The sequence below is a fragment of the Triplophysa dalaica genome, chromosome 14, assembly GCF_015846415.1.
Source record: "Triplophysa dalaica isolate WHDGS20190420 chromosome 14, ASM1584641v1, whole genome shotgun sequence".
NCBI lineage: Eukaryota > Metazoa > Chordata > Actinopteri > Cypriniformes > Nemacheilidae > Triplophysa > Triplophysa dalaica.
In genome coordinates this window covers 16,127,115-16,152,976 of record NC_079555.1, presented here as the reverse complement: position 1 = coordinate 16,152,976, position 25,862 = coordinate 16,127,115, and the positions used below count along the sequence as shown (strand labels likewise).

Here is a 25,862-nt window from a genome sequence, read left to right as displayed (position 1 = left end):
CCTGAACAGAAATGGGAGAACCATGAAATTCAGGGCACATTCACACAAAAGTTTCCTGATGTAGGCTAAAGTATTTATTGATTGCTAAATTAATAATTATAGTTTTCCATTTTAGTTAAAATTTAGTTTTATTAATATTTTAAATTAGATTTTTAGTTTTTGTGTTTATTTAGTTCATTTTCAACGGACGCACGCGCGCCTGCATGATCCCCAGTTAACTTCTGGTTTGTGTCTGGCTAGTGTCTAATAATGTAAGTATTTACATTTTATTCATGTTAGTATTCATTTGAATTATTATTTTGTCTAATAATTGTATTAAATTAACGATTTGTGGAATTTTTTTTTATTTGTAAATTTTATTTTACTTCAAGTTTAGTCAAGTAGGTTCTTCTTAGTTTCTTTTCCTTATTATCACATATATCTAAGAATGCTGCTGTTGAATGATCCTTGTCTGTCATTAACACTGCCTACACTGTGCATAGCATGCAAAGGTGGCACTCGACAACAGCATTAGAAATCAATTTTATACCATTCACTCGTGTTCTGTAAAGGTTGATTTAAAGATCAATCACAGCTAATCTGATCAACATGCACGTGGATTAACATTCACACTACATATGCAAAGGTATTTCTCATCTGGGTCTTGATGGTGTATTTGTGAATATTTTAAATCCATTCACACCTGTAGTTTAGTGCTGCTCACTATCAAGCAATTACCCGGAACAGATATTGACACCAGAGTGAACATGGTTTGTGGACGCGTGGTAAATCGGGTGCGGTTGGATTTTTTGATCCCACAAATTTCTATCCAGCCTCTGCTACCTTACAAAAGAAATATACTATCTTGTTTGAACCGTTTTTTATTTCCATGCAAACAGAACCTGCCAGAAACGTATCTGAGTTCAAATATAATCACACATATGTATGGTTGTAGGCCTAGATATTTAATATTTATTTATGACAGCATATAAATGAATGAGAGTATATATATAAACATTTAACATATTAATAAAAAATATATACATTTTGAGTTTTGCATATTTATATTTATATATATAAATATAAATATATATATCTTATAAATATAAGAAATAAAAAGTGTTCAAGTTAGTTCAGCGAGCAAGGTATACATGTGTACATTTTTGGTTGCTACATTTCCTTCTACACACTACAAACTAATCCACCTGTGAAATATAAATGACCAATACATCTTCTTCACACTTGATGGTCATTTCCATCCTTCACAGCACCTCTGTAAAGGCTGCCGGCCTCCCAAGAGCAAACAGATCTCTGCAAAGACATAAAGGAGAAATCAAAAATAAAACAAAGTATTCAATCTATATTTGCTACAAAACTTAGAAGCCAAATACTTCATATCTTCATCAAAAGATAAAAGCAGCAAGTATACGCCAAACATACTTAGACCTATCCTATCTGTCAGGAAGTCAACATAAGAAGTAGACTGGAGGTATATATATACAGTATATATATTTAAAATATACCAATTGGACACTTAATTAAAAGTTTTTTGGTCGTTTTCCAAATTGTTAGAATAAGGATGTATTCTTTCACACATACTAGCATGTCATTCATTTAATAACCCTTTCCCTTATTTCAGTTCATTTCAGATCACTGGGATTTGTCTCCTCCTGTAAAAAATAGAAAGTTTTTGGTAGAAATTAAGATATAATGAGACGGTCTGTAAAGTTCTGGAGACGACTCCTCAAAATGAATCAAAGTGCGGCAAGTTTCTCATACACCACCTCCAAAGTAATCTTCACATGAGAGCTCTTGCTGGAAGAACTTGGTCTCCTCGAGTACCTGTCCATCCTCAATAAAGAACATCCTGTCAGCTGGACCTTTCCGACAGGTGATGATGTTGCCTGCCTGGAAGATTTCGTACCCCGGTATCATCAGAACGGCGTCGATCCGCTTGACATTGCCCCTAGCAAACATCAATCGCTTCATCAGGTTTGGGCACATGGCTTTCATAACATCCTACAGTTTGAAACATGAAATGTCTGTTAGCTTTGAGCTCATGAATATGCTAATTTACTTCTACACATAGACAAAATAAACTTTTTGAAGATATACAAATTTATCACACGGCTTTCTGGAACACTTCATTTTGATTGGTCAGTGACAACATTTGGGATTTGAATCTCTATGACAAGAAGCAACTGTAAGTGGCAAAACTTCACACATCAGTTCACATTTTACAATAATTTAAACATTTCTCAACTTTGACAAACCTTCTTTGGTGATTCTTGCACGAGGCCAAGAGAGCTCTTTTTCTGTTGCCATCTTTAGCCTGTACTGGCACGCTGGCGCAAAGCCTTGGGCAGATGCTCAAAGTTTTTCAGCTACAGATGTAACATATTAAATATCTCATGATATTATCTGACGTACCTTCAGTTTATTAATTTGTTTTTTAGCAAATGTTATAGAAGAGAACCTCTTCTATACCTTTCTAGCTTCAAATGCTGCTGTCCCCACAGCAACAAGTGCAATTAAGATCAACCGGCCGATCACAATATTTATGATGGCAGGCCACTGATCTTCAAAACCTACAGATCAGAACCACATCAATGTAAACTGGATAATTACAACTTTTTTTTACAGCGTTTTTGAGTGCTTTGCCGACGCTAAAAATGCTGCTTTCTTTAACAAGGTTAAGGTTAAGGTTAAGGATTTTGTCAAAGCCCTGAGTTCACCTATATGCAAGCATCTCAATTCGAGGTTTTTCGAATGCATAAATGCTTGAAGTGTGACATACGATTTGCATGGTCAGAAAATCCATATGTTGTCTGGGTCATTTAGGAGAATGCTCGAACGAAAGAAGAAGAGTACTTCACTCCAATTGAGGAATTCTGCGTAATGTGACAAAAAAGAGCAAAACACGCATTAAATTCACATGAGTTCTCACCATGTTAAATGCCTAAACAGTCAGTAAAAGAGTTGTTCTTGAGTGACCCAGCTATCAGGTGGAAATCCACCCAGCGCACACATGAAAAATTGGATGCAGGCGTTCCACTGCATAATAAGAAAAAGCAGCAGAATTGCACACACTGATCTAAAGAGCCTTCTGACTGCTGCAAGCCGGATATGCAAGCACGTATGAAAACACCATGCAAGCATTAAAATCATTCACCATAAAACAACCAAAAAATATTTTTTGCATGCAATAAACTGGCTATTCCTTACGCTTTCAAGTTCCAAGAAAAACCTATCTTGATTTAAGAATGTTCAGATGTTTGTCTTGGAAAATAAGAAATACAAGAAAATAAGAAAAGTAAGATAATCATATGTGCATATAAATGCTTGACTGGCAGTATTAAGGATGAGAAAACTTGTAGACGTTCATCGGGAATATGGCTACTGTAAAGGTTGAGTTTTAATGTAGTTTCTCTGAAGATATTTTTTTTTACAACATCTTACCTGATCATCTTCATTGCAGCATCCCAGCTGGAAGTTTATGAAGATATCTGTGCAGAAGAATATGTCTGAAATTACATTCAAATATATCCAAAACTTATGTGCTGTTCCATGGATATCCTGAGCAAAAGCCATGTCCATGGGGATTGTAACCAAGTTGACAACTGTAAGGATTACCATGAAGAGGAGGTAGACATATCTGCAAAAAAAATAAGGCTTTGAAATACAAAATCTATTGTATATTGCTTGGAGAGCTAATTCACTTAATAGCTCCCTCTGTATTGAATAATTATACCATTTAAAACTCATCTTTAAGCATTAAAATAGCATTTGTTTTTTTCCTTTAATAATAATTTATTCAAGCCTTAAAATAACTTAAATGTAACATTTGTGTTGATTACTGTAGCCAACATGATTCATTTGATGTGTGAGCAGCGTGTGCTGGTGTTGCAGAAGCAGAGCTGAAACAACAGTGATCGTTTCAGTGGAGTCTGTACACTCAACTCAACTGAACTTTATTTATATAGCACTTTTTACAATTTTCATTGTTACAAAGCAGCTGTACATGAGACACATTGAATACAAGAAGAACAACTAAAGGCATATACCTGTAAAATAAGAAAAAGGTGAAAACAACAAAAGACAGACATACAAATGCTTCACACACACAATATGCATACATACTTACACACATTGACATAGACGCACACACGCAAACACTCTTGCACACACGCACAGTGAAAGCACACATTTGAGATAAATGTTTTCCTTTGAAGAGGTGATTTTGTTTTCACATTTTCTTTCATAAGCACAGACTACTACAAATATTTCTGTCATGTGTGATATCACAAGTGAATTTTTGCTCATGAACTTATCACAATATTTGGGAGCACTGAATAAAACACAGCAGTCACCGCAGCACCCAGAGGATGTGCGTCACCGCGCTGCAACCCCCAGCAACAAATAGTGCAGGGCACTTATTTTCCAGAGAAGGAATGAATGCCTTTCGTGATTTTACCTCGTAAAATTTGCATTTATACATAATTTTTGTACCCTGACCTGTTATTTATTAATAACACTCTTCCCAGAAAAATGGTTAAAGATCGTGGTTAAATGTGGTTGTGTTAATAACATGAGATTATTCCGGTTACCTGGTGCGACTCAGTGGATGTATTATCCAACGGGACTCCTTGTCAGCCGTTTCTTCACTTTTCACTTGCATCTTTACTGTAAACAAGTGAAAGACGAACTCTTCTGATGCAGGTAAAAAAGCGAAGTGTACAGCTGACCGTTGCGTCTGTTATTTTAAATTGTACTGATGCGCGAGCTGAACTTGAATGATGCTGATGATACCCTCGTCATATTCACAAGGTTTCATAACAATATTAATTTGACAAATTTTCCTGTTTTACGTAATTCATTTTTTTTCTTTATTGACATGTTAAAATGTATTTTCTATAAAGCTACAAAATTGTAAAATAGAAATACGTTGAAGAATTGAACCTCCTCATATATATTTATGATGACGTATACACATGTATATTGTATAATGATTCTTTAGACCAGGGTTCCTCAAATCTTACCCTGGAGGGCCGGAGCACTGCTGAGTTTAGCTGAGCAAGCTGATCAAGTTGTTCAGTATCACTAGAAAATCACAGGTATGCAAGTTTGATCAGGGTTGGAGCTAAACTCTTTAGTGCTCCGGCCCTCCAGGGTAAGATTTGAGGAACCCTGCTTTAGACCCTTAGATCAATTTTACAAATGAAATCCAAATGTCCTTTTAGCAATATTTCTCTGTGTGCTGCTCATGAAGCTTCACAAATCCTGCCAAAGTAAACTACTTTTTTAAATACAGCTGATTATAATATAGGCTTCTTCATTTCATTTTGGTGGTAGGCCTATGGTTTGTTTTGTTATTACAACTAATAATGTAAAGATTAATATACTATATACATATATCCATCCATCCATTTTCATCCGCTTATCCTGGGCCGGGTCGCGGGGGCAGCAGTCTAAGCAGGGATGCCCAGACTTCCCTCTCCCTAGACACTTCCTCCAGCTCTTCCGGGGGGACACCGAGACGTTCCCAGGCCAGCCGGGAGACATAGTCCCTCCAGCGTGTCCTAGGTCTTCCCCGGGGTCTCCTCCCGGTGGGACATACCCGGAACACCTTCCCGGGAAGACGTCCAGGGGGCATCCAGAAAAGATGCCCGAGCCACCTCAGCTGACCCCTCTTTATGTGGAGGAGTAGCGGCTCTACACTTAGCTCATCCCGAGTGACTGAGCTTCTTACCCTATCTCTAAGGGATCGGCCAGCCACTCTGCGGAGAAAGCTCATTTCGGCCGCTTGTATCCGGGATCTTGTCCTTTCGGTCATGACCCACGAACTCCTTCCAGGCCCGAAATTTTGCCTCCCCAACAACCCGGGCTGCAGTCCGCTTGGCCTGTCGGTACCCGTCAGCTCCCTCGGGAGTCCCACAAGCCAGCCAGGCCCGATAGGACTCCTTCTTCAGCTTGAAGGCATTCTATCTACCAAGGGAATATACAGCCATTCTTCTCGTCGCTGTATACATCCCTCCTAACTCCAACAACAACAGGAGTGAGGCACTGAATTATCTGTACCAGCACATCAGTGAGCAGCAGACAGCCCACCCAGATGCTTTTCTCATCTTGGCTGCAGACTTTAATCACTCAGACCTAAAGAGTGTGTTCCCGAAAATATACCAGCATGTTGACTTCCCTACAAGGGGAAAAAACACGCTGGACTTTGTTTACACCACCCAGAGAGGAGCATACAAGGCCCTCCCCCTCCCCCATCTCGGAGCCTCAGACCACATCACTGTCATGCTAATGCCTGCACACAGACCGCTCGTTAAAGTCATCAAACCGATACACAAACAGATTCAAGTGTGGCCGGAAGGGTCGTCAGAGGCACTTCAGGACTGTTTCGACACCACTGACTGGAACATGTTCAAGCAGGCAGCCACATACAACAATACTACAGACCTACAAAAATACACTGAGACTGTCACTGCCTACATCTCCAAGTGCATTGATGATGTAACGGTCACAAAAACTATCACGGTCCGGGCCAACCAGAAGGCGTGGCTGACAGGGGAGGTCTACAGACTTCTGAATGCTCGGAACGCTGCCTTTAGAGCTGGAGATGAGGAGGGCCTGAGATCAAATCAATCTGTTTAGAATTATGTTCTCAGTCTTTCAGGTGTATGAAGTGTTATTTGACAAACATATTTCAAGGAAATGATTTTCAAATGAAACACTGGGGCTAAATAACAGCTATTATTGGTAAGAATCCTACTTTACTTAAGTCACTGTGAGATCTAAATTAAACATAAAGGCTGGGGCAAGATTTCAGTTCTGAGAGAAAAATCCACAAATTTCTGTTTCCTCAAAAAGCAGTTCTACTGTATACATTATAGGGTGCGTAAATGATGACCAAATTTTATTTTGGGGTGAACTCTCACAAAATATATCAGTGCCATTGATTTCTATCAAGCTGCACAGTAGCAATCATTTTCTAATTATTTTATAAACTTAAATAAACTAATTGAACTATGGCATAGTCCTGGCTTAAGCTAAACCCTGTGTGAATCAGTGCTCTAATGACATTTGCAGCACATTAACGTGATAATTTGTGCCAATGTCGCAACACCTGTGAGGAGATGACACCACCCCTGTGAGGACTTTAGCTCTGGAACATACTCCCATTTTACATATACACTCATGTAGGCGCATTCTTTTAATCTGCACAATACATTTGCTAATTGTAAACATTATAAGTTATGTAATACCACGGGGCTTTTGAAAGCTTCAATCTGACAAATGTTCCATAGGTAGTATTAACTTTCAGTAAATACACACCTATGAAGGGGATCCAGGTCTGCTGACCGCATTACAGTTCCATCACTTCGCCAAGTTTAAACAACAGAAAGGTTATAGTGTAACCTACAGGCTATCTATTTCCCCATCTATTTCTCATGTTTCCCACTTCCCACAAAACACAACAACAGTAGGGCTATATGTTTGTTTGCTCTTCTCAACAAAGGCCACATTGTTCTCTTTGTATCAAACCATTCTGGGCAGTGCTTCATTGATTTGTCTTTGGTCCGGCTGGTACTGTTTCCACAGCTTCACTGCTTCCACGACTCATTTCTCTACCACTGTAATTTCTTTGTATATGAAAGGTAAGATTTTGAGCTTGTTTAATGATATTAACCTGTACTTGTTGCTACTTTATGGGGCAGTTTCCTGGACAGGGCTTAAGGCTAGTCCATGAATATCTTAAATGTTAAAGCTGTCTTTATCGAAAACAACTTGCTCTGACATATCTTAAAAAAGATCATTGGCATAGTTTTGTCTCGAGTTGCACAACAGTAATGTTTTTTTGTAAGGTATGTTTTTTAAAACAGCTAAAATATCCCAATTTAACTAAGGCCTAGTCTTGGTTTAAGCTAATCCCTGTCCTGGAAACCATTTAAGTAAAATATCTGATGATGATATTTCATGCTACTGAGAAGATAGCTGTACATAATGTTAATAGCTTAGGAAATAGTTTTGAATTGTGTGGCTTTTGCAGAAAATGTCAGAGAGAGAGGGACTGAGTGCGAACACGACCCACTTTACTTTAGAGGGAGTACCGTTTAGGATCCTGGGCGGTTCGATCCACTACTTTCGGGTCCCAAGGGCTCACTGGAGAGACCGGCTACTAAAACTCAAGGCCTGTGGTCTCAACACACTCACCACGTAAGACAATGACATATTCAAGGTTATTTGTCTGATAAACGTCTTATCCTGTTCAAATCTTATTGAAGTATTGAATCAGTTCTGTCTTTCAGGTATGTGCCGTGGAATCTGCATGAACCTGAAAGAGGAGTTTATGTGTTTCACGAGGAGCTGGATTTGGAGTGAGCTTAACTTGTCAACTTTACTAAGAGAGAATGGATGTAGATTTTTCAGTTTGCAAAAGAAAACAGTAATAGTTCGGGTAGTACAAAATTGGTGTCTAAGGTGCTAGGATGCTGGTTCCCAGGTTACTGCTATGTGGTTGCTAAGGTGATTTATACAGATACGTAGGATGCTGGTTGTTTATTGGTTAAGTCAAACTCCCTAAATTCTGTATTATTGCAGTCTTTTTACATTAAATGTCATGAAAGTTGGGTTAATCTAAAAGCAAAATCATTTATGATAATATAATTTATAATACAACCAGCACAAATGGTTTTAAAATACACCAAAAATCAATAGTGATGTTTGCCATAAAAGCATGATTTGTCATGTTTCATTTCTGCCAAAATTATTTTATTCATTTGTATTTTATTCATTGCTTGATTCCAGGGCATACATTCGCCTAGCAGATGAATTAGACCTGTGTGTTATTCTTCGTCCAGGGCCGTACATATGTGCCGAGTGGGATCTGGGTGGTTTACCAAGGTCAGAAACTCATCTGTAATATGTAAATGTTGAGAAATGTTTGTAGTGAATGTGTGTCTATATTTTTGCTTTATTAATAAGTTGAAACGTTGTATTACCATCATGTCTTGTCTTTTTTAACCAGCTGGCTACTTCAAGATAAACAAATGAAACTGAGAACGACCTACTCCGGTTTCACAACTGCCATTAATTCATATTTTGATAAACTCATTCCAAAAATCGTCCCACTACAGGTAACGCACGTGTTGTTTGGTTGGATTGTTTATTTCCGGTTATGTCACTTTCTTGACCCCTCTTCCTGCAGTTTAAAAGAGGGGGTCCTGTTATTGCTCTTCAAGTGGAGAATGAATATGGTTCATATGCAAAAGATGACCAGTATCTGTCGTTCATCAAAGAGGTACAGATCTTTATCAATAAGCCGATGCTTATGACTTTCAATTAGGGATGCACTGATACCAGTATCGGCATCGAGAATGTTAAAGTATCGGTATAGCATCGGGGAGTGCCAGAAAAAAATATCGGTACTCCTACTCGATCTTTAAAAATGGTATCGGAGTATCCCTTTTTTCAATTCAATGCTTTGAATGCAAACACATGATTATTCTAAATCAACAGGCATTACTGTCCCGGGGCATTTCAGAACTTCTTCTGACTTCAGATAACCGGGAAGGGTTGAAGTGTGGAGGGGTTGATGGAGGTACCATATGGACATCCATTAATTTTTGACCATTACTATGAATAGTTCATAGGAATATAACGATGTATCATATTTTTTTCTTCTTTGCCATCTTGACCCCCATATAAGAAGAAAACATGACAGCATTTTAATATAAAGTTGTAATTTGTTGTCAGAGCAGTAGTGCTTTTAAAGTACTTGTTTTGTTGGCTTAACCAAACTTGAGTCCAGCCAGGTCATGTCCCGATCCCACACCCCCTCTGTAATCTTTCTCACCCCCAATATTAACTTTCCTGTCAGCTGTTCACTCTCCTGCCAACAGTAAAGGCAAAAAAAGAAATTAAAGAATCTGACATGAGGGAAATGTAAATACGTTTTCATATTTCGATGAACTATTCCTTATAATGTGTCACTGATTCTTTCTGGATGTTCACATTTTTAAAGATCAGCTAGTATTCTGCATTAGTCATTTTAATTGTGTTATTGAATCTCTATTAATTATAGACAAACATATTTTGACTAAACCAAGCATGCATTCAACAAACATGAAAGGGATAGTTCACCCAAAAATGAAAATTCTGTCATGAATTACTCACTCTCTAGTTCCAAACCTGTATACATTTCTTAGTTTGATTGAATACAGAGAAAAATACTTGGAGGAATGCTTGTAACCAAACATTTCTTGGACTGCATTGACTACCATAGTAGGTTGTATAAAATAGTAAAAAAAATTAAAGTCATTTTCTCTACTTTGGTAGTCAATGGTGGCCAACTTGTTTGGTTACAAGCATTCTTCCAAATATCTCTCTTTGTGTTCATTAGAACAAATATATTTATACAGATTTGGATCAACTCGAAGGTGTAAACAATGACAGAATTTTTATTTTTGGGTTAACTAACATTTACGACTGATCAATCCAAACGGTTTACAAAATTTTCCTTGTAATTATAGATATTGACTGTACTGTGTGAATAAAAATGAGTGACAGTGTTCTGCCATATTATAAATAAATTATTGCATCATGTGATAAAGTCTTGCAGGCAGTCAACCTACAGAATTTGTCTTACGGTGATGTACAGCATCTTGCAGAATTGCAGGTCAGTAAAGCGAGGTTCAACTATAAAATATTTTCTTCTTTTTACAATTGTATTTATTTATGTATAAGGTGACAACGGCATTAAAATGGCTATATATCTGCATTTAGAGAGAAGAATCATGTGAAATGTTCCCGGAACTAAGTACTTTTGAAAAATAATAAGGGCAATTCCAACGTGACATTTAGAATGAATTTGTCACAAATATATGGAACCATCTGTTTATATTTTACTATACCCTTGTTGATAGAGTCTAAACATAAAAAATGTCAGTCTATGAACAAATTTTCTATATTAAAAAAGGGAAATAAACTTGCATCATGGATGTGACCAAAAAATGAATGCGTTTTTTGGAAGACGACAAACTTTGTAAGATTTCTGTGAAATATAATGCACAATCCTGCAGCAATAATACCAAATTATTGGAGAAGGGATGCCTCTTTATAAAACATAAAATAGTTATTTTATTTTGATTTCATGTGTCCATTTATGAGGAATATGTGGCGTTACGGATGGGACAATCCTGAAAATGGCACTTACCTGACTATGAAAAATCATGCACTTAAAATAAAACAAATGCTTTAACAAATCTCGCATGGGTATTTTAACCACCAAATATTAATATCTGTGCTGTTACCTAAGTAAAAACCGTTGGAAAAACGTAAGATTGACATTTTCCCCGAATTACCCATAAGCGATCTGAGTCTTAAATATTTGTGTTGCAGCCACAGAAGCCGTTGCTGGTAATGGAGTATTGGTCAGGCTGGTTTGATGTTTGGGGTGAACCTCATCATGTTTTTGATGCACAAGGTAAACAATCTGCCTATCCAATGTGCTTTGAGGACAAAAGTGTTTGAACTAAAGAAATTCACACTTACTCTGTATACATAACGCAATGCAATACATGCCATGTATACATTTGACATCTTATCCTGTATTTGTAATTGTCGGCTCTGACATTGCATCCGTATGTTGTGACAGAAATGATCTCCACAGTGCGGGAGCTTCTGGATCGTGGTGTGTCCATCAATTTCTACATGTTTCATGGTGGAACCAGCTTTGGATTCATGAATGGAGCGATTGACTTTGGCACCTACAAACCACAGACGAGCAGCTACGGTTTAGTGTTTTTTTAACAATATTTGAAATGACGAGGGTCTCAGGAAGGCTCCTTTTGTCACATTCACCTCTATATTCCTTCTAGATTATGATGCTCCATTAACTGAGAGCGGCGATTACACAGTCAAATATCATCTCTTGAGGAACCTGCTGAGCACCTACAACAGTACTTTTCTAAACGTCATACCTTCTATATTTCTCTACATGTCCTTTTCATCTCATAATGGATTAAAATGGCATTTGTTGAGATGAATATCTTGTTTTATTCTGCCTCTATCTATACCAGAAGAGCTGTTATTAGATCCACCGTCTGTTCAGAGCAGGAGAGCGTTTGAGCCTGTGGTTGTTACACATTACATTTCTCTATGGCAGAGTCTTCAATGTGTGGAAACAGTAAGCACCCTGTTTTGTGTTATTTATAACCAGAGTTAGAGAGTAAATAAAATGTAAAAATGTAAAAGCAAAAGTTGTTGTCAGGGCTATAGAGCATTGACTTTGGAGATGTATCCTCAAAATATGATCTTCTTTTTGTTCAATAGCTTATCAGAGCTGATGATCCCCTCAACATGGAGAATCTTCCAGCAAATGGCAACAATGGTCAGTTTTATGGCTACACGCTCTATGAGACTGACATATATACAGGTGGAGAACTCAACTCCAGGAATCATGTCCGAGACAGATCTCTTGTAAGATCATTTCCTATCACTCTTGACCCACGTTTTATTTTATTGAAAAACAACAATAACAACAGCAGCGAGAGTGAGAATTTCAATGTTGAGCAGTGAAGAATGTGTTATTCCAATTGATGCTGTCTATTTTGAAGGTGTTTCTTGACAGGGAACCCATTGGTGTTTTGGACTATAGGACTCAGAAGATTAGAATATCCCATATTAAGGTAAATATGACCTAAATATGGTTTATTTTGGCTTTCATGATGTCACCTTTAGGTATGTTGTTGTTTCAAATGGTTTACATGTTGCTTAGTTTTTATATGAGTGGAGGCAGAATACAAGATTTTCATAGTTTGGTCTAATGATGTCTTATTATCATATATTTGTGTACAGGGTGAGATGACCTTGGGTTTGCTCGTTGAGAACTGTGGGAGAGTTAACTACGGTCCAGGCCTGGACCACCAAAGAAAGGGCATTGTGAAATCTCCTTTTTCAATCTTCCTCACATATTGTCGATATTGCAGTTGTGAACTTTTGCTTCTCCTGATTTAATGTATTGGTAGAATTTTATTTTTATTGATTTTTCCTTTCATGCAGGGCTTGTTGGAGATATAACCTTGAACGATGTACCTCTAAAGCAATTCACCATGTACTGCTTGGAAATGAAGCCCAGTTTCATAAACAGGCAAGCAGCAGATGATACCAACATCAGTAACTTTTGTCACATTTACAGTTGAAGATTTCAGATGTAAAAGTCTCAAAGTCCAGTTTGACATTTTTTTCTAAACTATTTATCAGGCTTCTGCGTTAAAGGAACGGAAAGCCCTAAAATGCTAAATCCTACCTTCATTTACTCACCCAAAGTTGTGTCACCATTGAGTAAACAAAAACAAAATAAGATATTTTGAAGAACCTAGGAAAGCAAACAGTTCTGGGGCACTTTTGACTACCATTGTCATTATTCCTACTGTGGTAGTCAATGGGGTCAAAGAACTGTTTGCTTACAAGCATTCTTACAAATATCCTTTTCTGTGTTCTTCAGAAAAAAAGAATTCGTACAGATTTGGAACAAGTCGAGGATGAGTAAATTATGACAGAATTTTCAATTTTGGATAAACTGTCCCTTTAAGTGATTAAAGCTTGTTATACTGTATATTATTTGCACTTTAATAATATTGAAGTTTTGAAACCAGAGGCTGCGTAATGTTGTGCCATTTTTAAAAAACAAGTCGTTTTTTTCTGTAGATCTCGTGGACCTGCCAAGATGCTGGACACATTAGCATGTCTGGTGCGGTCAAATATATCATCTTAGTATTCATTTTTCTCTGTTTCTCTCAGACTGGAGTCACTGAAATGGGTGTCTGTTGGTAAGAAGCCCTCGTACCCAGCGTTTTTTAGAGGAAGTCTGATTGTGGATGAACCCACTGATACTTTTGTGAAGCTACCAGTAAGTACATTTTTGATCAGTGATTTGACTTCTGTTATTTAGCCTCGACTTTAACACCTCCTCAATGCGTTTAAGTCTAATTTTAAGGAAAATGAAAAATGTTATTTAATGCTTTTCGCTGACAGAACTGGAGCAAAGGAGTGGTTTTTGTGAATGGGCGAAATCTCGGACGCCACTGGTCAGTTGGTCCTCAGAAAGCTCTCTATCTCCCTGGTCCCTGGCTCAGAAGTGGAGATAATCAGGTGACTATGTGCATGGAAATACTACATATAAGCAAATAAACATTGCACTTGTTTTTGGACTTGTTTTAAAGATGGTTCTTCGACTGTTTTCTTTAGATTGTTGTTTTTGAGGAGTTCAAAGCTGATGAATCAATCCATTTATCTGAAAATCCAGGACATGGAAAGATAATCGACGTATCCAGACATCCTTTCTGCACCCTCATGTGATAAAGTCTTGCAGTTTTACATTAAATATGACTTAAGCATTATATTCCAGCACACATATATTTTATATGATGAGACTGATAAATATTCAAGTGATTAAGAGAATAAAAGAGAGAAAAGACAGAGATAACCGTTACTAATGTATAGGTTTAACATTAAGTCCTGAAAACACCTCATTTCTGGCTTCCCTAAGTAGTACGAGTAGCCAGTGGGTAAGTTGATTCACCCACTGTATATCAGCGACTGAACACTTTTGCTCTCATTTAACCACATTTTGGAATCGTTATTTTGGTGAAAATGTGAAGCACATGGGAGAATAAGAGAACATAAATTTTCTTTGAAAGCTGTTTTTTGCTGGTCAGAGTAACATTTTTGCATATCAGCTTTGATGGTTGGTACATCTCAGCAAATGTATGTATGAAATTTGGTCATTTTATCTTAACATTAGTATTTGTAAGGGAAATAATGATTGAATTACTTTTCTAGAAGGTAAATCTTAAAAACATGGTCTTTATTCAAATTCAGATGCATGCTCAGTATCCATATGGTTCATCTTACACATGTCTAGCATCAACTAGCCCCGATCATGGGGGAAACTTATCCACAGGAGCATTTTTTTAAAAGAAGCCATATTTTTAAAACCCTATGGCATAGATGTGTTCTTATAATTTAGATTGATAGGAAACATCCTGAAATTAAAAAAAATACTTTGATTGCACTTATGCCTCATCTTGTTTCCCCTTGAGGACCACATAAGTAGAAAACGGCTCATCTTACCCCACTCTCCCCCTATAGAATTTTAAAGTGATCACGTATTTAAAAAAAATTGGTGAGGTGAGGTAGCAATTTTCCAAGCTCAATACACTAAAACTAATAAAAATAGAGTAGCTTCTTTATTATGAACAACTCCGCCTAAAACACACTAGTCGTGAAAAAGACAAAAAAAAGATAAAATGTATAAAAATGTTACCATTTACCTTGACTTTACTTAATTGTTGCAGCTATGTACAAATCGTATTATTAAAACTATGTTAAATAGATTAAATGCATTTCTTGTGTGAAAACATTTTTGCAACTTGTTCCACGTTTTTTCTTTGTCAAAGTTGGTGCACCTGTTTGCGAAGAGATAAAAAAAAAATATTGCTTTAAGCTTTAAAATAACACCGTGACCTAGGACGTATGTCTAAAGGTGATTATTTGTCATGATGAGTGATAAGCAGCTGTCAAAGTTCAGTAGTGCTTTTGCTGAAATACTAATAACGTTAGAGGAAAGGTCATTTATTTGTTAAACGTTGCATCGTGTCGCCTTGCGTTTGATATTCTTACAACATATATCTCGAACCTGGGTTATTTTAACAAAACATAAAAAAATGCATGGCAATCTATTGTTGCCAAACAAAAGAAACATTATTATCTTTGCCTAACGCCTTATGTTTCCTGGTGGGTGTGCGTTACCTGAGTAACGGGGAGACGTATACCACTCCCATTGGACGGCTGCGCTGTCAATCACATTTCCGCGCATGCTGCTATTCTCCAAAGACAAAGAGCGAAAGCGTAGAATGTCCGGATGAGAGACAGCTACGGAAATAGCGGAATCCCTTTTCCGCTTTTTGCGCAATTCTCTCTCACTCCGTCCATTCACGACTTTCTGTTATTGACCCCGTCAACACTAGTAGGAGAACATTCATCGCCCTTTCATCGAGCAGCAGCAGGAGGTATATTATTATCTAACGTTAAACTTAATGTATCAAGATCACACATGACTGCGTGTTGAATCAACGCAAAAATAACCCGTAAATGCGCGGAGAAAGTCAACTTTAAATCCCACGTCATCGCGAGGGGTTTATTGCTTTGTTTTCCTGCTTTCGGACTTTAGGTCATAGCGACCGCAGCGATGGACATTTGTGTGGTTTTGGGCTCCATTGGTGCTGCTGCGCTTGGGGGTCTGGTCCTTGCAGCATATCAATTTGGTTTACTTTATCAGCTGTTTCATAAGGTATGTGTGAAAACCATGTAATAAAATATATTTTCACAACACTCTGCAGTAAATAGTTGAAATAACGTTACGTGTACAAAACTACAAATATAAGGGAATGTATATATTTGTTGTTTATTTTACAGAACGGAAAGTAAAAAATAAATGAATCAAACGACATGTTGATATTAGACATATATCACGAAACTAGTAAATAATAACAAAATAAAAGTCGGATATTGAATGAATTGGTTAGTCAGCTAACTTACCTGAATGTCCTGTCAGCTGAAGCGCGAGGCTGTCACATTCATATCTGTGTGACAGGTGTGCACGCGCAGCTCATTACATTCTTTTCAATGCAACAAAAGTTGAATTCCTGACAGCTATTCTATCTTTGATCTCATATGCCTACTTGAGAATTTGATGCCACTTAAGCATTCCTGTTGTATTGCCAAAAATATAATAACATGTTTACACAGCCACGTTTCTGTGCAGAATACCTGATTTGGCAGATATCCATTAATCAGGAAAGATCACACCCTCCATCTGACAATGTGTCTAGTGTTCTATTCCTTTAATGCTTTTGGAATGTTTTCTTCCTGAACAGTACTTTCAGTGACAGTGACTGTTGCATCATAGACCATCAAATGTTATTCTAACTAATAATGTCTGTGACACCCAGACAGAAAGTAAGAGTCCTCGGCATGGAGGAGAGAGCGTGGCGGAGGTCCTGCGGGCTCACGGGGTCAAATTCGTCTTTACGTTGGTGGGAGGACACATCTCGCCCATACTGGTGGCCTGTGAGAAACTGGGCATCCGCATCGTCGACACACGGCACGAGGCCACGGCTGTGTTTGCAGCCGACGCCGTGGCGAGACTTTCTGGTAAGAAAAAAGCAAGAGCGTCCTTCAAGTTGTTCTATTTTTTTTGTTTGCACGATGATGTTAGATGGCAGAAGAAGGTGATAATCTAGTGTTTTGCCCCTGTAGGCACAGTTGGTGTGGCTGCAGTCACAGCAGGACCTGGACTCACCAACACTGTCACTGCGGTGAAGAACGCTCAGATGGCCGAATCTCCTCTGCTTCTTATCGGTGGTGCAGCTGCTACTCTACTGCAGGTCAGAAAGTATACTTTCACACTTCAGTAAGTTACTTCAAACGTGCACTTTAGATGCGTGTGACCTGCACATATGCCCTCTGCTCCGCCTGGCGTGCTGGAACACCTCTGTGTTATCTCTTCCTCATATTGCTAGTGGTGTGAGATTATATCAAGTGACTGTCCGTTCTCACAGAACTAACCTGCGTGGACCACAACAGTGAGACTGTGAAAGTCGTGATCATTTTAAGAATTTTATTCTAAAGGTTGAACATAATAGTTCATGAACAAGTTGATGTTTTTTTGAGGTTAATATTGAATCTGTCAACAACTGTGTGTATAAGCATGCTTAACTTTGGTAAATTGATGAGATCGTGGTAGTGAAGAAATTACAATAAAATGTAGAGTCTACAGGTTTTTATCTCCATGTATCTCTGACAAAGTAAACTGGATGTGTTTTCATCACCTCAACTCAAGGCTTATCTTAACTCTCTGGGCTCCTCCCACTCAGTCCCAGTGTACACACAAAGAGCAAATAAGTCAGCAATTACTTTTATGTTATTATTGAACCGCTCTACCTGTGATCTTATGATGCATTGGTGAAGAGAAGAAACACACTGGAAAGAAAGTAATGCACAGGATCACTGTTCACGAAGCAAATGATTTCATTTCAGTATGAAGAGAAGAACAGCTGTACTGGGATTAAGCTTTAGGAACCGATCTAAAGGAGAAACTTCAGTACTTGCTTCAGTCTTTTTTTAGCATAAATTGACAGGCTTTATGTGATTTTTCTAGCCTGGTCATGAGTTAACAGCACTCTTGTCTATTAAACTTCTTAGTGTTACAAGCACATCACATCTAATGTATATATTAACATGAGATACGTTGAATGACTTAAAGGATGAATTATTATGGATGATTTATTTTGCTAATAATTTAATATAGAAGAGTGTCTGAAAATATTGTTTGCTATAGTATTTCCATCTGGAAGACAAATGATGACATACATTAAGCTATTAAAAGTAAACTTTTAGCTAACAGTTATTGCTAACAATATTACATTATAATATTGTAATGTGAGTATTATAATACCTTTTGTGTATTATAAAGTCGTTACTTTATATTTGTAGGAGTACTTGTGACATTCAATATTTCGACTTGCTCTGAACAAGAATAAATGTCATCATATCATCCTCATTATATTAATATTAAATTCCTTCCTAATTTTCGCAAGTAAACAGTCAATATTGAGACTTTGACTCAACAGGATACATGTCTCATATTTAAAACAACCAGATACACGTGGGTCAATGAAAAAAAGGGCTTAAGCATGAGAACAATAAGTGTAATACTGCTTTAAATTGTGTTTAATTTACTTGCATTTTTGTTTTAGTTTTTCTGAGCAAAAACTAAATATCATACATTTTCCCCTGATTTACAGAAGACGCCCAGTAAAATGTCATTCAGTGTAACAATCTTGTCAGACATATTTACAACAAAAATCTATTTATGAAATATTAAGAGACTAATTACTGTCACCCCAAGTTTTTATTTTGCCCATTTGTCTATAAGACTTTTTAACTCATTTAAAGTACAATAAAATGTAATATATTCCCTTTTCTTTTATATATTTTTTTAATATCTACAAGTCATAATAAGCATGTTATTTGAATTTGTACATAAATATCGTGTTACACTGAATGACAATGTTACATTATTTCAACCAAATTTTGACATTTTATTCTCCAAAAACAGTGGAAACCATAAAGTAGACAGTTTTCTTACATTTAATGTGCTTTCTATGGACTTAAATCACTTTTGTAAATTTATTTTGGTAGGGGCATCTTAACTTCTTTGACCCATGCATAAAACATCTGCGAAGCTATTCTAACTTCAGATCATATTTATGGCAAGAACATAAAACAACTTTTAGATTTTTTAAAATATATTGTTTAGAAATACACTTTTCAGTTTTTTCCTCCTAAGAATGTTTTGTAAATCTGACCCCATACATTTTCATTGGCTTTTAAACGTTCCAGACACTGTAGTATATCTTACTGTAAAATACATTTGATTTTAACTATGGATTGAGAATGCTAGACGAAGATGCTGTTGAGTCGTGTATGTACAATAGATCTTGAGATTGCAGAAAATCCCCCTGGTAATTGTGGTGAATGCATTGTTTTAACAATAGACACCAAAATGTGCCTTTGAAATGATATGTGTTCTCTATAAACATACCTTACATTTTTGAACACCAACAGCGTGTTTAACATTGACACAGAATTACATTTATTGTTTATGTTAATATTGTGAAATAATGTTTGAAGTGTGTGTCATATATGATTGTTTTGTGATCTGTTATAAATATGAAAATCTACAATTTGTTTACGAGAGTGACCCATCAGTCATCCTCTTGACATCAAATTTTGTGGGTTTTTTTAGGGTAGAGGAGCCCTGCAGGATATTGACCAGATGTCTCTCTTCAAACCTCTCTGTAAGTTCTGTGCTTCAGTGAGAACAGTGCGAGAAATCGTTCCTACTGTAAGAAAAGCATTGGCCATCGCACAGTCTGGCACACCAGGTAGAGCTGCAAATAACCATTTTTTCATATAATCATGTATCATTTTTGTGAGTGATCGAAGCAAGCATGTCACTTTTTACACACGTTTAGATAAAGTGAATCACTTTTATTAGAGAATACATAACCTGACTATGTGTGTATAAGTACAGTTTGATGTGTATAACATTTTCACAGGCCCAGTGTTTATCGAGTTTCCCATAGACACGCTTTACCCTTTCCATGTGGTGGAAAAAGAGTTTGCCCCTAAAAACACTCCCAAAGGTCTGATGGGCAAAGTCATTGCATGGTAAAAAACTTTTTATTTCCACAAATATTCTTACGCTTGATTTCATTATTAAAGGAAAAGCAATCACATTTATTAACCACTTTTAATTCACCTGTTTTTGTTTGTTATCTGGCAGGTATCTTAAAAATCACTTATCTAATTTATTTGCTGGTGCTTGGGAAAACCGTGATCTCTCCCCACTTCCCGTTAACATCCCTCAGGCCACAGAGGATGAGGTGAGACCTGTCAAATTATTGCCACTTGAGACGTGTTAATAATTGGTTTTATGGTTGTGCAATATTTAGGGTCAAATATCATTGATTTCATTCTCTTCACTTTAACATGAACCATAACAAGGCAGAATGAAATAATCTTCAAAGCTGTGACTTTTGCTTCAGACACAGCAGATTAGATCACATTGACTTGACTCAGTGTTCAAATTGTTTCACTCATTTCCAGATTCAAAGATGCGTGGAACTAGTGAGCAGAGCCAAGAAACCCGTCATACTGTTGGGCAGCCAAGCAACCTTGCCACCTACAACTGCAGATGATGTCAGGTCATTTAGCCATTCTATCTTTTTCATACTCGTCCATGGAATAATTCATCAATCCCCTTCTGGATATTGAACCTATTATCTTTGTGGCACCAGTCTAGATCTTAACACCACTCCTTTATTAAATATTTGATATTGACATATGCTGATTGACACCTTTACATTTCTTTAAATCAACATATACATTCTTGTGAAAAGACCTGTTCTGCTACTTTAGACCTGCTTACTATTTATTTTTCTTTAAAAAGAAGGGCACTGAAAGTATAAAATAACACTTGATCACTCAAAAAAAAATTCTGTCCTCAAGCCTCATATTGTTCAAAACTGATTCCATACAATGGAAGTCAATGAGGGCAGTGTTGTTTGGTGACCAACAAATATCTTCTTTTGTGTTCTTCTTTAAAAAAAAAGAGTTACATTTTTAGGTGAACTATCCCTTTCATTGGTTCTCAAACTTTTTCCTTGTAAGGTCCCCTTTTTTTAGAGTGCAGTGCTTTGCGACCCCCCCAAATAAAGACTTATAATCCTTAACTTTAATAAACCAAAATTATATTCAGTTATTTAATGCTGGAATTTATTATTTTGGTTGGTAGTCTTATTTCTAATGTTTGATTGCTTTTAATGTATGATACATTTCTATATTTCATAAAATGCCACAAATTCTGTGTCCCCCCTGGATCTATCTTGGGGCCCCACAGTTTAGAACCACAGCTTTAGGTTCATGTTAACACAAAACCGCCTCAGTTACTGTATGTATTGAATAAATTGATCATATAGAATAATGCTTTAGTTGTGTAAGCATGAGACAAAAGCAGCAACAATAATTGATTTATAGCACCCAGACTTGTTACTCGTGGTTGAAGTCAATTTTCAAACTTTGTTTTGAATGTGTGTCCTACAGAAAGGCCCTAGAATCTTTAGGCATTCCTTGCTTTCTGGGTGGGATGTCTCGGGGCATGCTGGGAAAGAACAGTCCACTGCACATCAGACAGAACAGGAGGGATGCTTTGAAGGATGCTGATCTTGTGCTGCTGGCAGGTGAGTAACAGTGCCTTTTTCTGTACAATTGGAGATTTTCTATGGTTTCATACTGTTCGGAAGGCATAAAAACTCAGCTTTTCTTGATGTCAATACATGATTTGTTTTGGTTTATAGGCACAGTGTGTGACTTCAGATTGGGTTATGGAAAGGTACTGAACCGACGGAGTAAAATCATTGCAGTAAACAGAGACAGAAGTCAGCTATTGAAGAACTCAGACATGTTCTGGAAACCAACAGTGGCCATTCAAGGTGAAGAAGTGCAGTTTAAATTCTTTACTGAATACATAAAGTATGTTACAATAATGAATATAAATACTCTATACTATAGTATTTACTTTAGAATAGTACAGTACTAACTAGTTTTAATTAATTAACTGTATTATACTTCATTCAAACACTATAATGGAGTATCAAGACAGTTTACTACAGTTTACTATAGTAGATATTATAGAATACTCTATTACAGTATTTTCTCATTTGGGCACATAATTTACAAGACACCCTTACACACTTGTGATGAATGTTATTTAAAGAGACTTTACTTTATTGTGTATATATATATAGATACGTATATAAAATATGGGGTCTTAAAGCTTTTGGGACATCTTTTGAAGCCTATGATGTGTGTAAAGCTCTGGACTAAATAAACTAGAATCTAAATCTGTATGTAATAGACGCGAAATGGTTAATGTGTCACATTAAAGGGTCATGAGATATGTAGGAATTAGTTGTTAGGCACCTGCTCATCTGTTGTGGGTTAGGATGGGGTGAATGGGGAGTAAGTGTAGTCTTTGTTTACCAGCAATTAACGTCTATACTATTTTATTTTGTATTGATGATGTTATTTGTTCTTTTTTTAATGCGTCACAAATACAGCACTCCCAGTTTAGCCTCTCAGCTGTTTGTTGAATAGCATGGCGCCGCTTCATATATTTGTATAACTTAAATTATAAGTTATAACATGTTTTGACATACATGTTTACACTGACGTTTTCTTTACCAAATGTTTCAGGCGATGCTGGCTCTTTCCTCCTGCGTCTCTCTAAAGCCCTCAAGGGACACAGATGCCCAGAGGAATGGCCTCAAAGTCTGAAAGAAGGAGATAATGTCAAAGAGAAAACTAACAGGTGAACTTTGCCCCCCCTTCCTATTATTGCTTGTATGTCAGCTTTGTCTCAGGAGACCGAATCTGTAAACCTGCTGTGGCCTATGACTCCCTTTAGTTTCACCTCGCTGCCTATTTCTTTATCTCAGAGCCAAAGCAGATGAGAAGACAGAGCTGCATCTGAATCCTCTGAATGTTCTGCACCGGGTGGATGAGCTGTTGAATGAGGACAGCCTCATAGTGGCTGACGGAGGAGATTTTGTCGGCAGTGCTGCTTATATCATGAGGCCGCGGGGCCCGCTGTGCTGGCTCGACCCAGGTTAGCAGGACCATCACTATTTTTTGGACCTGTTTGTGAACAGCTGAAGCACAGTTTTGAAGGAATTGATGATACTGTTTCTTCCTAATCACATCAGGAGCTTTTGGGACTCTGGGTGTTGGAGGAGGGTTTGCTCTGGGGGCCAAGCTTTGTCGACCTGACTCTGAGGTAAGACTGTAAAGAAGTTCACTTGTATTGAATGCTTTGTTAATGATCTCTATTTTACCAGAGGACCTGACTGTAGTGACATTTGCCCCAGTTATTGAAACAGCTTTTCCCACGTGGTTTACATTGTGTATGTTACAGGTATGGATCGTTTACGGTGATGGTTCCCTCGGATACAGTGTAGCTGAATTTGATACCTTTACACGCCACAAGGTGGGGCAGCCATGGCCATAACTTACATATAAATACATGTTATGTACTGGGGCCAAAGTCTTACATATCTGTAGTTTACTTGTCTATTTATTAGACAGGACATAACGTAATAGTAGTTTTAGATTACATTTGATTTACTTACAAATGAATTTAAAGATCATAACATTTTTAACCCTTTCCATATGCTGTCAACAGAAAATGTAGCATGTTATGTGATTGAGCCATAGACTTATATTGTAAGTGCATAATGCATAAATGCAGTATATAAGCCAGAAGGATTGTAAACGAGTTGTTTTTTCATGTCATGTCAGACACCCGTGATCGCTCTGGTGGGAAATGATGCCTGCTGGAGTCAGATCTCCAGAGAACAAGTGCCTATGCTCGGGAGCAATGTAGCCTGTGGTCTTGCCTTCACAGGTGAGGTGGCTTACGCTAATAAGATTTTCAAAATTTTGTCATGAATTTATGTTTTAGCACAAGTTTGGAGTTTACAGTTTTAATAAGAATATGTGGATCAAGATGTTTTTATAAAAAAAGATATTGTTTCATGCATGTTCTTTGACCTGTGATGTCATATCGCTTACCAGAAAAATAATTGACTTGGATGTCGTTATACAGTACAGTTCAACTACGTGTAACAACACCTGAAAAGAGTCGTCTGGGTCACAGTTATTCACCATTTTGTTACTTAGTCATTTATTCTTGAGTTTCCATAGCACCTGTGGAATTATAGGATAACATAGTGTCCAGTAGTTGTACACTTTAGGAATACTGCAAAACTGACATTTGACTTTTTTAATGCTGTATTTTAATACAAATGTATACATTTGTTTTTCTCTCTATTTTTTTTGCATGCAGATTATCACATTGTAGCTGATGGTTATGGGGGCAAGGGATACCTGGTTGGGCGACAGGATGAGTCACAGCTTGATGACATCTTTAAAAAGGCACAGAATGAGTGCAGAGAGGGAAAAGCCATTCTGCTAAACGTTCTGATTGGGAAAACCAACTTCAGGGAGGGCTCTATCTCCGTCTAAACAGAGACACTGTGCACGATCCTGCCTAGAAACCCAAAGTTCTGTTTTCTGTTTCAGTTTTACATTTAAATTTTATGGTTTAATTTAAAAGCCTAATTATTTTAAATGCGGTCAACATGTTAGTAGACTGACTTGTTTACAAAAAAGAGCAATTCAGTTATTGGAATGGAACATAGTATCAACTGCGTGCAACAACATACCAGATTGCAGTGGTGTTGTGACTAGAACAGTTTTTAAAGTTAAATTGGGTGAACCTCAAAACGGTCATGTTGTGGTCATATTTCACCTCAAACCACCAGAAGTTAGACAATATTTCGCTCAAAGAGAACAGTTTTTTTATCCGTTTTTTACATTTTGACATTTTATAATTAAGCAAACACATTTCCCCAATGTCTCAATGTTGTATTGGGGAAAATATTGTTTTTTTTTATATTTAATTTGACAAGGACTTTTACAAGTACCATGTGGTAGTATTTGTTGTACTGCCTTTAATTTATGCTTATTTTAATAATTTTAAGTACTGTACTACAGTATAAGAATAGAATAAGGATAACCATTGAAAGCTCCTTTACAGGAATCATAAGAATGATTTCTTATTAATTAATGATTAATTAATTATTTAATTAGATTTAATTAATGTACTGAAAGCAGGTGGCAACACAATGTCACAACGGCATAGAAAAATATAAGTTGTATACTGTGACCTGAACATGTTTTTTTTTTCTTGAAGTTCACCCATTTCTTAAGGAGCTGCAGTGCCTTTGTGTGACTGTTTGAAGGATCAAAGTTGTTGTGGTCCATCTAATATTTATTTCATTGTTTTCTAAGCACATTAATATATGACAAAGAAGGACTGATCTGTGTGTTAGTTTGTCTGCTTGTGTGATATATGCAAAAGTGTTGAATCTTTTTCATTCAACGGTATGCCTGAAACTGAAGAAAATGACTTTGCCATTGCAGTTATTGTGCACACTTTTGTCCCACTATTACAAATGACTGAATCAGTGGATCATCACATTGAAGTTTGTCTAGAAACATGTTAGTTTTAATCGAAGTATTAACATCAAATCTATTTATAAGAACCTCTGGAAAAAGGTTGTCCTGTATTTTTCAATCTGAGACCTGGGAATACCACAGTTCTTTTCCTCAGGTTTGTGATTCACAGAATC

At 37.0% G+C, this 25,862-nt stretch overlaps 2 protein-coding genes across 5 annotated transcripts; both read left to right on the top strand.

Moving 5' to 3' along the window:
- Positions 1–7,567: 7,567 nt before the first annotated feature.
- On the top strand, positions 7,568–15,463 carry glb1l2 (galactosidase beta 1 like 2). 3 transcript variants are annotated; one of them, XM_056765497.1, is made up of 19 exons: positions 7,568–7,640; positions 8,033–8,199; positions 8,292–8,360; positions 8,791–8,886; positions 9,011–9,119; positions 9,191–9,283; positions 9,502–9,583; positions 10,596–10,660; positions 11,383–11,467; positions 11,639–11,776; positions 11,862–11,942; positions 12,063–12,169; positions 12,316–12,462; positions 12,600–12,671; positions 12,841–12,919; positions 13,045–13,132; positions 13,786–13,894; positions 14,020–14,136; positions 14,233–15,462. In XM_056765497.1, exons 2-19 carry the CDS (start codon positions 8,036–8,038, stop codon positions 14,341–14,343), a joined length of 1,812 nt encoding a protein of 603 aa, XP_056621475.1. In that variant the 5' UTR covers positions 7,568–7,640; positions 8,033–8,035; the 3' UTR covers positions 14,344–15,462. The 3 variants fall into 3 exon arrangements, with proteins under 3 accessions (XP_056621475.1, XP_056621477.1, XP_056621476.1); XM_056765499.1 differs by lacking the exon at positions 7,568–7,640 and having other exon boundaries at positions 14,233–15,463; XM_056765498.1 differs by lacking the exon at positions 7,568–7,640 and having other exon boundaries at positions 8,107–8,199; positions 8,279–8,360.
- Positions 15,464–15,921: 458 nt separating this feature from the next.
- Positions 15,922–25,285, top strand: ilvbl (ilvB (bacterial acetolactate synthase)-like). 2 transcript variants are annotated; one of them, XM_056766929.1, is made up of 16 exons: positions 15,922–16,055; positions 16,217–16,336; positions 16,998–17,199; positions 17,305–17,432; positions 19,856–19,994; positions 20,169–20,280; positions 20,396–20,495; positions 20,719–20,816; positions 21,715–21,851; positions 21,969–22,103; positions 22,867–22,981; positions 23,109–23,278; positions 23,376–23,446; positions 23,585–23,656; positions 23,968–24,073; positions 24,515–25,285. In XM_056766929.1, exons 2-16 carry the CDS (start codon positions 16,235–16,237, stop codon positions 24,691–24,693), a joined length of 1,866 nt encoding a protein of 621 aa, XP_056622907.1. In that variant the 5' UTR covers positions 15,922–16,055; positions 16,217–16,234; the 3' UTR covers positions 24,694–25,285. The 2 variants fall into 2 exon arrangements, with proteins under 2 accessions (XP_056622907.1, XP_056622906.1); XM_056766928.1 differs by having other exon boundaries at positions 15,966–16,336.
- The last annotated feature ends 577 nt before the right edge of the window (positions 25,286–25,862 follow it).